The sequence below is a fragment of the Phallusia mammillata genome, chromosome 1 (genome assembly GCF_965637545.1).
Source record: "Phallusia mammillata chromosome 1, kaPhaMamm4.hap1.1, whole genome shotgun sequence".
NCBI lineage: Eukaryota > Metazoa > Chordata > Ascidiacea > Phlebobranchia > Ascidiidae > Phallusia > Phallusia mammillata.
In genome coordinates, this window is record NC_137252.1 from 6,114,858 (window position 1) to 6,127,415 (window position 12,558).

Here is a 12,558-nt window from a genome sequence, read left to right on the forward strand (position 1 = left end):
CGGAACGTAAAGTCAGGCCCGTTTTGAGCCCGTTTTCTGACAAATACCTAAGCCCGAACCCGGCCCGAACCCGGCCCGAACCCGAACCCGGCCCGAAAAACCCGGCCCGACTTGCAACTCTGGCTCCGCTCCGCGCATCTACGGCTTACCAAAAATCCACAAGAAAGGCATCCCTCTGCGACCAATTGTTTCGCTTGTTGGTACTCCAACTTCCAATCTTGCGAAGTACCTAGCGAAAGTTATTTCTCCGCTCGTGGGCAATACGGAATGGACTGTTTCGAACTCGTCCAAGTTTGTTCAAGAGATAGCACAGTTGCCGCCCCTGTCCAACGAAGAGTTAATGGTGTCGTATGACGTCGTGTCACTTTTTACAAGTGTGCCAGTGGACCTGGCGGATATCGCATCATCCAGGATTTTAAACGACTATAGCCTTAAAGACAGAACACCATGGGTCCCGTCGGATATTGTAGACGGTTTGCGGATTTGCTTGGAACATTAACGGGAAGTTGGCAACAGCGACGCGAAGAAGTCGGCCCTTTCCAATCACGCGGTATCACAAGGCCACCATATTGATTTTAATCCGGCGTCTGTTGTGGCCCGGTAGCCTGACTACAGGAAAAGGCTGTTTCTTGAGACGTGAAATATTCACCAACGGGGCAACACAATGAACATCAAAACAGACGCGATGCTTTCAGCGTGCTACAGGCACCTGCTTAAAAGATTAGAAGCCCAAACATTCATTATCGCGCGGTGTTTTCGTTGCCTTGTGACGTGCTTGCGTTCGGTTCTTTTTCCTTTGTTTATCATGTATTGTACTAGTCGCATTCAGTGTTATTTACCCTGATGAAGACGACCTGTATAGGACGTCGAAACGTCGGATTAAAATTACATTTGCCAGAATACCTCTAAAAACTTGATATTATGCCTGGCAGCAAAACATGTTATATAAACCTGTTGCATTATTATCATAAGGCGCAGCATTTTCTGCAAACTAAAGGCCCAACCTGTTATTTCCCGCGGGCGATTGGAAAGAAGCCAACGGTCGGTCAATTAAGTGCCCGCGGACATAGGGTTGGTGACCCCGGGCTAGTCGTCGTGACAGCGTCCGGAACCTTGGGTACGGCAGAAATAATGGCGCTACAATATGATGGTATTTTCGAGCCGATGGTCTTTTGTTGTATAGAATTTAGCGTGTTTACGGTTTGGATTGCCGTAGGTATCAAATTTCCAGAACCAGGTAAAGCTTTATGTTGTGTTTTGACAATACGAACGGACCCTTTTATTTCCACCTTGTGTTACGACTGTATGTGATGTGAACTTTGTGTCTGAGATTTTTGACCAAACGGAATACGAGTTTTGTAAAACATGGGTCAACTTTCCATAGATACAGCCATGTTTTTTTTGTTTGTTTAGAGATTCAATGTGCTTGAAAGGCTCATAGCGACCGCATACGAGCTATAATGAAGAAAAACACACGAATTCGGGTGGAGTCAAACAATAAGAATTAATGCATCAACACGCAAAACAAGTACCAATTGCAAAATTCTTGAGCTTAATATTTTGCAACTTTGTATGGTTATCTGTAAAAGTACAACATGCACACCAGTCTTAAAAACGATCGGATAAAGGTTATGTTTAGTATCGCATTTTCGCGACACTTTTACATTCGTTTTACAGACACAATTAAGTACATCATTGAATCAACTATAATTCAAGTTACTACGAAAAGTCAAGTTCTTCGAAGAAAAGAAAACGAAAAACGGTAAAGTTTAATAACTATTAACAGGTATGTAAAACAAAACACATCCTACAAAACAAAATGTCAAAGGAAAACAAGCAATTCGTGAGCAAAACTGAAGGTCTCGTTGGTACAGAAGGAGCAAAGTTAGCGGTTGGTGGATGTGTTGTAGACATTCTACCTTGTGCGTTGACACGGGATGTTAACATCAAACTGACAGCTGTATATGGAAACAGGGGGGCAATGGTATTAAACGCATCAGCTGTACCTGCTACAAAGAAATGGACGCTGAGAGGTTGGAATCTCGCTATAGAGAAACGAGTGGCGCTAAAGGCAATTACGCGACTGGATTTGACAACATGGGTGGATTGTAGCCGGTTAAACGGCCAAACTGGTATTTTAACAGTGCGAGATATAATATTTAATACACGATTAGTTTCCTTTAACCACAAACAAGTGAATGTGCTAGAAAAAAAGTTAACGTATTATAAAAATATAAAAAAAGGATGTTACATTGTATTTACAGACATTTTCACTACAAGCAGCCTCTGTGTATCAAGTGATAACGAACAGCATATAACGACAGAGGAACTGCAGACGTCACAGCTAGCTGAGACAACACAGGAACATCAATTAAGAAAACATCGTAAGTTCCGTACCTGCTGTCAAATTGATAAGGCCCATGGAATTATGTTTTAGAAGTTTACCTTTTTGCGCCCTTGTTTGTCATGTCGAATGGCGCAACGTAATAGGACACAGCAAACAGATATCAGGTTACTTGTTTCGCAAGTGTTTGATTGAATCAAGTGATGCTTGTCACGTGGACAGCATTACGTGGCATACGCGCAATAGATGAAGTATGTACATTCCCAAGTTATATCCTTCTACATTTCTGTTGGTTTTTGCAGGAACGCCGTACATCAATACTGAATCATGCGGTAGTATACAACACAAAACCCAGATTTTGGAAACTCGAGAATCAGTTACACAACAACGAAACACTAATCTTGGTAAGGAAATGCAGGGTATTAATTGCGTTTAAATCGAAAAATGGTGTTTAAAGTCTTACCTGTAATCATAAAAGCTTTCATTTCTCTTCATTGTATCTTGAGCCGCGAGTACTAAAATTAAGATTGGACCAAGGGAATGACTCATAAATACTAGTTTGCAATGATTTATGTTACACGTGACCAATGACGAACTAAAACATCATTTGTGTCTTGTATATTTGTTATCTCAGACTGGGACATTCCGGTGTTTAAAATTGTTTGCATCACAATTTTGATTGCTGCGGTGGTTGCTACTACAACCCAACGATATGTCAAACACACACAAGATGTCCCCACCAAAACTGGCTCCCCAAAGTTTTTTCGGGGTAAGTGTTTTTTTATCTGCAAACACCGCTTTTTCTGTAACACGTCGACCGAACGTAGCCTAGTTTTGCGCTAACCCTTGATTTCTGTGCATTGCGGCGTTTGCAAATAATCGATTAGATTTTTTTTATATATTCAGTGCAAGACTTGCAACAGGAAACTGCAACAAAAAAGTACCCTGATCTTTTGTCTGTGACATCTGAGGACACCCCTTCGCCATACCTTCTTGGTTTGAATGATTCGGAGTTAAAACCATACAGCCAACCGACAATTACGCAAGATTTGTACATTCTTACGCATTTCGCCATTGCGACGAATATTGCACATTTAAAATTTATTGAAACTTAAAATTATAGGTATTTATCACTTGATTTTACCACATTGTTATTGTACAATATAGCTATGGATTGGCAACAAAGCTTCGATTGTTTATGACGTAAGTTTTAAATTTTTGAACTGCATTACGCGCCTTCTTTCGCTAAAGTTACATTGCTCATATAGCGACAACAACAAAAATGCCGGTTATAGAATATGAACTTATAAATCAGTTCGCGTACCAGGGCACAATGCTTGGAAACTCTAGTACCAGCGCATATGACTATGACATAAATTAAATCAGTACTTTTTTAATTGGTAAACAAAAAATTATGTTTTGCTTTGAGACGGCGAGGATCATTCTGTTATAAGTAAGTCTCGTATACGACATTACACCCTTAATCTCCTACTGCAACGCTAAACTGGTAACTTCATGCTCCAAGGATTAAACTTTGAAAATATGCTGTTGCAAATTACACAGTTAATGCCACATCTTAAACCTAGCCTATATCAAACTTACATTGTAAACGGGCTAGTATAGAACAACTTGTTTAGGCACCACTTTTGTAAAGATTTTTCAACGTTATAATTAGATGCGTTATTTGGTGTAGCATACAAACATTAATCTACGTCTTTTTCGCGTACATTTTACAAAACGTGTTCGGGATGACTTGTAAAATATAGTAAACGGGGCCCTAACACTCACAGTATTTATGCATAAAAGGAGGTGGCCTTGTTTTGACAAGTGGCAAGAGTTTATGTACAAACGAAGCAATAAACGTTTGCCTTGTGATTTAAACTTTTCGTGTCAAAATCGGAGGCGTGACGTCACAAATAATCGGTCGAGACGGCAAAACAGCCGAGTTTTCGGTTTTGGTCAGAACCGAATTAAATCGATTTGATATCACGAGTTTCTAGATGTGGCGACATGGTTTATTAGTAAATCATTGCACAAACATCAAAAATAAAAACTGAAAAGTGCTTATTGAGCAGGGGTGTGATCCATGAAACTTCAAGAGGACCATTTTTGAATATTTTGTTTTTGTATCATCAGTTTTTCCATTTTATTTCCTGGCAAAAAGTGCATAACATTATTTCTGACTATAAATAAATAAATTACTCAAAAATATAACAACACTGTGCAAAACCAACACCAGCTTCTCTACCACTTGTAACCAGGCTTCTACGCATTTCCTTGGGAGTCAAGTTGCAAGGAAAAAAGTCTAATATGTATGCCTTCAAGTTTTGCCATTGATAATACTTCACTTCAAATCACATTATAAATTGCTGTCTGTGAATCCTTGGGTAGTCTTTGATTTAGAACTGAGTATTTGGTTCCAACTTTGTAGGACAGGAATTGCATACTTACTGTTTGTATATGGGGCAGAACTCATACATGATCAAACTCTTTTATAAATTTGTAGCTTGTGTATTATGATGGATTTTAAAAATACCATACCTGTGATCTTAATTGGTTTGAACAATATTGTCTCATATGTTGATTGGCCTGTGGGATTTGATCCAAGTACAACATTAGTTGTTGTCGGTCACGCTGATATACAAACGTCTGTAAAAAATCAACCAAATACATGTGATACAAGAAACAAGCGAAGTCAGACAAGTCGATCAAACTAAGTTCTCTAAATTTAGCAGTATTATAGTACATAAACTTAACAGTACAACCTGTAAAAAACATCAAACAACTTTTGTTTTGTTGAAACAGTTTTAGCACAAATTTGACAAATTGTAGCCTTTTTTGCCAAAATGTGCTTAAACTTTCTCTTTATCCCAGACATAATAAACAGACAACAAAACATTCTTACATCAATTGCAACTTTAAAACATTTCAACTTAACAGCCATTTCAAGTCTCTTGTCAGAAGTTTCAATTTCAGCACAATATTTGGCAAGAGCCTGCAAAAAATAGAAAAATTAAAACACAACACCATCTCTAAATGTAAGAAAGATGTAACTTTTTTATGTAAAAGGCTGTACCACCTTTTTTGTGTAACTGGAATATTCAACGCCTTGACAATAAAATGAATGAAAAAAGTAAGAATGAAAACTGGTATTGTAGCAGAAGCAAAACTGTTACTGTAAGGGTGGCTGTATTGACATTTCAAATAGCTAACCTTGAAGCATATCTTGTCAATGTGAAATGTATGACATTGTCAAAAACAGATATAGTATTTGTTTTTGCTAATGGTATGAATATTACAGTAATGTTTTCTTTTCAAAAAACAAGTTGCACAACACACATTGTGAAAGCAGACAACTGAAGATTTAACTTACATCTCCAGGAGCCAGATTTTTGCTCAAAACATCAACAACTCGATCAAAACCGATTACTGCTTGTAATCTTGAGCTCCGAAACAATGTACGGGGAACAGTTAAAAGGTTTTCAATATCTCTCCACCTAAAAAAAATCCGCTGTCAGTGAAAACTTGTTCTCTTTTCTGCTTAGTAGGTATTTAAAGTTAAAAAACCTTTAATCAAACCCACAAATTATAAATACAAAAAATTCATAAGCATTACCTTCTCATTCTGCACAATGCTGCTACTGCTGTGAACATAAATTGCTTTTCACTTATTTTGTGCTGATTTCGAATTGATGTGGGACTACTAAGAAGACCCTGGTAAGAAAACAACAGACAATTAAACTCAAAACTAAGCATTTTCACCTGTCTCAATCAGTCCAGTCATTTCACACCTCACATAACCCAACTAATCAACCAAACAGTTTAAAAAACTTTTATGATGCCTTACATTTTTTTGGATCAAAACTTGTGTGCTTTGCACTGCTATTTCTAAGTTGTGTTTTTTTGGTTGTAAAATTTTCAGCTCAGTTTGGGGTTACAAACAAAACCTACCTCTGCCTCTCCCCAATGGTAATAACAACAGTAGAACAAGGTGTCAATCACTGGTTTGTGGATGATAGATTCTTTACGGGGATGACTTTTGAAAACCATAACTTGTCCAGTTTTTTCAGCTGCACTGTCACCATCCTCAACTGCTGATTGTCGTTCCATCATAGAAATTTGTTCAAATATTGCACTCGTATCATTCGCTAGTCTGATATCCGCATCAAAATAATACCTAGCAATGGACAGTAAAAATAACAATAGCTCATAATTCACAAAACAGATTTACCAAAGAATGTTCTGTAACATTTTTTTAGTTTTAGACTATTTTAGGCTCAACGTAACTGCAACACACTGAAAAAAATGTAATAATAAAAACAGTGTGCTGTTTATGGGTGTCACAGACTTGCAAAAACCTTACACATAATATTTTGAATAGACAGACTGAAGGTTGAAAGAAGCAGTAAGGTCCAAAACATTTTTTATCATAAACAGTGAATAATATAAAGCAGTGGTCGGCAACCGCCAGTCCGCAAGAAGTTCGTTACCGGACCGTATAAATTTTCAGGTTAAATGCTATAAAATATTTGCCCATGTTTCCCGGGGATGATAAACTAATTTAGGCATTTTTATTGATAAATGTTTGTAGTTTTTAAAAAGGCCGGTCCGCGATAAAATTTTCGTTTCAAAAACGCTCCGCAGTGCAAAAAAGGTTGCCGACCCCTGATATAAAGCACGGGTGTGCAACCTTTGTCACTGTGTGGCCAAATACAATTACTGTAATTAGATCGTGGGCCACACCACATATGACACAAAGTGATTTTACTTTGAAATGGACTATTGCTGCCAGGCATAATGTATAACCAAGTATCCAGCAGTTTTATTATAATCAATCGACGTTTCAACGTCCTACAAAAGATGCCTTTATCAGGATAATGACATATCTTGCTGGACAAAATTCTTATAAAGTGATTTTACTTTGTTACATACTAAAAATGTCCTATATTGAGTAAAGAAGTAAAATTCGCATTGGATTCTAGCCACATTATACACAATAATTGGACTCTTTTCCAGTACATTTGAAATCCAAGTGTCTGTGCGTTCCGCAGAACTTTCAGTTAATAGCCGGCACTTGGCCAGCAGGCTGCACACCCCTGGTATGAAGGCTAAAACTGAACAAAAACAAATACAAGATGTGATAAACAGTTGTTACTCAGTGTTACACTTACTTTATGCAATCTTTTAAGCCAGAAGCTCTAATTTCTGGTGTCGTTGTAGCTGTTGAAGCCAAGCACTGTTTGTATTTTAACATCGCGGCTTCCTCAGTTCGACCAAGTGCACTCAGTGTTTCATGGAGTTCATCTATTTCACCAGCTTCTCGGAGGTAAGCACAATAATGGTCTACTGCAACTGGACGACTCATTAGTTCCTTGCTAAATATATCTGCAAATAGAGTAACTCGTGCATTTTAAACATAAATACAAAAACATTGTAAGATGAGTGAAAATGTAATAGAAGGTTGTTCTTTGAACTAACAATATATAATATTTGATAACCCTTTACCTCGTTTAAGAGTGTCTCTCATAAAAAGGGTTGCAGCTACAACAGCATTTCCATCATGTCGATTTATAGCACTATCTAATAGTTTTGCTTTTTCATCTTTAGACTTGTACAGTTCCAACACATATGGGTCACCAACCTTAAAATAAAACAAAACAAAGCCTGTAAATGGTAAGTACAATAAAAACTAGAAGGGTGGCTTCCTACACACACATTTCAATTTTATACATAAATTTTCAGTACATTGGGGGTTGTAGTTGACTAGTAGACCTAAAACACAAAGGAGGTTAAGGGATGAAGAAATGAATTATTGAAGCTAAAAGTTGCAAAATCATTTAAAAAATTTAAACAGCCACCAAAAGTATGATACTCTTAAAAATTTCACATTTTTGGTTGACCACTGTGTTTTCTGGGGTCAAACTTGGGAAGGATCAACTTTTGATAACTACTAACAACTGTGAATTATAAAACAGTTAAAAGCACTCTTTCTTAACCAAATGCTTGGAACAAACCAGTATAAGGCAGAAGAAAATTTAAACAAAAACAACATGTGTCCACTTCCCATAAAATCAAGTTTAAGTATATAACAACTTGCCATGACTCGTTTTAATGTGTCAGATACTGATGGTGCCGCTGCTCTGTCTCGTTTTGCTTGAGTGAGCTGACGCCGGAGGGAATTAATCTCAGTTTCGAGTTGAGCTAGGCTTGTGGCTGAAGTAATCGGTTTCTTATCATGTACTGCAACAGCTGCAAAAATATTTTGTAAGCTTTTGTTTTTTCTGTGTAAATCAAAAAGTTCACATTGAACTCAACTGAGATCAAAGTTTAAAAGCGACTTAAAGTCAACTGAGCTAGTTGTGAGTCTTACCTAAGAATACTTTTTTTCAGTCAAAATACGTCCAAATGGCAACACTAACATGTGACAAAAAATATAGAATGATATACTACACACAAAAGAACAGTTTTGTAGATGACACCAACTAGTAATACGTAAATCAAGTGTTTTATTTAATATATATATACAGTTAACCTCAGTTGGCCAGACCTGGTAGAACTACAAAAAATTCTGGTTTACGTGCAGATCTAGTTTATCCAATGTCGATTTTTTCAAGCCTTACCACATTACAAATCATTTGTACCTCGAGTTTTGTCTGTGTTTTTAGGTTTAAGTGAGGTTAACGGCACTAGTGTTGAAGCAAAAAAATGTGTTGTAATATTTGTTTCATGTACAGATATAAGAAGAGAGAAACAATGCATGGAAATTTTCCAACTTTTTTACTTTTAAATGTTTACCTTCAGTAATGGACATTGAATGCTGTGAGTTGTTTGATTTGACAGGTTCATGATTTGCTGCAGGTAAGGTTGCAGGTGAGGGGGGAAACTGTTGTTTTTTAGGCATGTTTGGACGGTGAGATCGTGCTGACATAGCACGGTTGGGTGGGGTTGATGACAAGGGTGTATCAGCCACATAACTACGTTCACCATGACCATAGCTTGTCGCATGGTTTCTGTTGGCACAAATAAATGGTTTGTTTAAACCAGGGGTGGGCAAACTTTTCAGTGCAAGGGCCGCATTCAAAAGTTCTTAATCTCAAGGGGCCGCATAGTATTTCACCAACGACCACCACTTGCTTTTTTTTTTTTTATAACTGGTGTAAAGAATTAGGTTTATATCATATAAAATTTCTTACTTGACGCATAACTTTAGCTAAACTGAGCTAACTGTTTATGACGTCATAATCTGTATTGTGACGATTGCGGTGCCTGTTCTTTCGCATTGTTTGCACACAATAAGCGGATAAAAAGCCTGGTACATATGGTTACTAGGCTGGTAATCTTTTTTATATAATCTCACGAAATCTGTTTTTAGCAGTTTCAAAATCAAAATATTTGGCAAAATAATTTTAGTTACGTCACCGCCGCCAGCACGTGTATTTCAACATACATGGTCACAGCCGCACAAACTCGTCTCCGCGGCTGCATGTGGCCGTACGGCCGCAGGTTGTGCACCCTCGATTGAGCCCAAAATACTAATATAGCATCCGCTATGTGCAAATACGTCTGTTGTCACTGAAATTACTGGACAAACGTTGGTTGAAACGCCACAATTGCATTGTTTCAAAATAAACAAGCATTTGTTGCAACATAGGCTACATTACGACTTTTTGTTGATAAATTCTTGCGCCAACATTAAACAAAGCGAGCCGCTTTTAGTATCCATTTTTAGGTAGTTTGCGGGTCAGTGTTAACGATTCTAAAGCCGTGTTTAATGTCCGTTTGCAAAGTATTGCAACGACCTAAACTTGATCCAATGTGAACAAAGTTTTGGCATCAACAGTGCAAAGTGGGCTGTGTTTGAAAACGTGATTCGCTTTTACTTTTATTTACCTTTATCGAACCAAGAAATTGTGTCAAGTGACGATTTGCAAAATAACATGGCAGAAACAACAGGCTAAAGCACGCAAAAAGTATCTGTGTTTAGTTCCAAAGTAAGTATGGTATGGGTACAGATACTGCACATGGTATAGGTATCGGCAAGTCGCACCCCCGGTATTTTTTAAAACTCTGCGGCTGTGCTCATAATACTATTCAGCGTTACTAACATTCTCTTTAATATTTACTAACATTTGGCGGGCCGCATGAATTCCTCTGCCGGGCCGCATGCGGCCCGCGGGCCGTAGTTTGCCCACCCCTGGTTTAAACTATCAAAAACAATCAACTGGGCTAAATAGTGTTGTTTATTTGCATCCAGCCAATTCATTAAACACATTTATTTACCATCCAGCTTCAGTTGAAAGTAAAATATTTAAAGTTTAAAAACAGTACAAGCTCAAAAAATCTTTATTTTATTTTTGTTCTATACTCTTTGTACACTCTTATACCATTTGTAATGTATTTTCAGTTACTGGCTTAATGTAATTGTAAAAATAAAACACTAATTTTCAAAATACCAGTGTTTTAAACAAAAACGACATATCATTTCACAAAAACTTACAGTTTACAAACATGTAATTTAGCAGTTGCGCTTGTATTTTATCACATAAAAAGGAGTACACAAACGAAGAGACAAAACATTCAGTTTATGTACAATCAAACTTACCTGGTTGATTCGTACTTTTGACTTAGTGGAGTCGCAGTGGATCCATCAAACTGAATCTTTTCAATGCTGTCTTCATTATTATCATCTTCATCAAAGTTAAATCGTTTGAATGAGCTTCCACCCCAATATTCATCCTCTGCTTGTTGGGACACTGGTGCGGGCTACACAGATTGTGATATTAAAATTAAACATCAATTAGATTAGCAATGTACCGTAGTATTTCTTTTACAGGATTAGTACAGTTTAAAAAAAATATATTCAAAGGTCACCACGTACCTGTCGTTTTACGGACGTCATGTTCTGTACCTGTTGCACTGCATTAACAAAGGAACATGAAAACGCACAATAATTAACGATACCGGTATAATAAAACTTTATTTTTCTTTTCTCCTAAAACTGCAAAAACAGTTTCTGTCCGAAAAAAATCCCCATTGTGTTAAACGGATGAGCAGAAATTAACATAGAAATCTTGGCTAAAAATTAAACACAAAACATTCCAAAAAGTATGTTTTATGTGGATAGAAGTTAGTTAAATATGTATGTTGATTTCATTACATTTTTTCCGATATGTCGGATTAAACTATCACACTGACCGGAGTCATGTTTTTTGTGAACTTTGGTCACAGGCGACTGACTCGTTTTGTTTGCGCAACCGGGTTCGTGACTTCGTGTTTCGTGTTTCTTTTCTCACTTTGACGTGGAGGTGAATAGATTTTGATTGACGAAATACAAATGGCACGTCGAGCTAGAAGTAAGACTAAGTGCAAAGAAAAAGCTACAAGACCATGCCGTTCAGGAAACTTATTGTAATTATTATTCTTTAGAATAGCATTTGCCGGGCTTTGCCCCGCATTTGGAAAATCGTGTTTTGTATGAAGATTGAACAACTTGTGTTTTTTAGGAATTTTGTTTCATCTATTGTGTTGAATAACTTCTGTAGTTATGTGTTATGCCGTGGGTAATGTTTTTCTCATATTTTTTGCAGAAAAGTTTATGATTGACAACATTTTTGCTTGGTATATAGTTGATCCAAAATCGTTCCGAGAGAAATTCAAGTTTGTTCAAATAAAGACATTTCTTTTGAGAAGATGAAATTGCGATTGAACAACAAGAATTTATTACTTGTGACTTTTGTTATTGGAAGTTTTGTCCCATTTACTTGGGCTCAAGACAATGGAGAAACAATAACTGATGATTCATTATCAACCAAGTCCACAATTGTTTCTACCACAACAACTGTTCCAACAACAACGACAACAGATGCCACTATAACCACTACAACAACACATCCCACAACAACAACAAAACCAACAACTCGAACAGATTCTACAATATCACCGACAACAACATCAACAAGCCCTACAACAACAACAACAGTGACGAATCCAACAACAACAAGCACATTAGCAGATGCTGTATTGTCAAGCCAAACTACAACTACAGAAGTAAGCGACTCTGACACAGACAAAGTTTCTTCAACATCTACAACGACAGTAAGTTCAACAACGACAACAACAACAGCAGCACCAGATCCAGCTACAACAACAACAACATCAGAACCAGTTTTAGATACAACAACAACCACTACCACTGCACCTAAAAAAGAAGTTCA

General features: G+C 37.3%; 3 protein-coding genes across 3 annotated transcripts in view; 2 read left to right on the top strand and 1 right to left on the bottom strand.

Moving 5' to 3' along the window:
- The first annotated feature begins 971 nt into the window (after positions 1-971).
- LOC145225763 (uncharacterized) lies at positions 972-3,533 on the top strand. The gene is made up of 6 exons (XM_080092237.1): positions 972-1,237; positions 1,414-1,528; positions 1,678-2,384; positions 2,647-2,748; positions 2,979-3,113; positions 3,251-3,533. Exons 3-6 carry the CDS (start codon positions 1,820-1,822, stop codon positions 3,457-3,459), a joined length of 1,011 nt encoding a protein of 336 aa, XP_079948363.1. The 5' UTR covers positions 972-1,237; positions 1,414-1,528; positions 1,678-1,819; the 3' UTR covers positions 3,460-3,533.
- Positions 3,534-4,345: 812 nt separating this feature from the next.
- Positions 4,346-11,377, bottom strand: LOC145225747 (spermatogenesis-defective protein 39 homolog). Its single transcript, XM_080092236.1, has 12 exons — positions 11,223-11,377; positions 10,947-11,107; positions 9,140-9,354; positions 8,442-8,593; positions 7,850-7,985; positions 7,516-7,729; positions 6,296-6,521; positions 5,961-6,058; positions 5,718-5,841; positions 5,250-5,339; positions 4,886-4,993; positions 4,346-4,497 (listed from the first exon to the last, which is right to left on the bottom strand). The coding sequence occupies exons 1-12, from the start codon at positions 11,241-11,243 to the stop codon at positions 4,477-4,479; spliced, it is 1,566 nt and encodes a 521-aa protein (XP_079948362.1). The 5' UTR covers positions 11,244-11,377; the 3' UTR covers positions 4,346-4,476.
- Positions 11,378-11,633: 256 nt separating this feature from the next.
- The window catches only part of LOC145225731 (uncharacterized), a gene marked incomplete in the record, with an annotated part of 5,196 nt that continues 4,271 nt past the window's right edge, over positions 11,634-12,558 (top strand). Inside the window, 2 exon segments of the mRNA XM_080092235.1 lie at positions 11,634-11,752; positions 11,932-12,558. Of these exon segments, the coding sequence (XP_079948361.1) occupies positions 12,035-12,558 (524 nt within the window).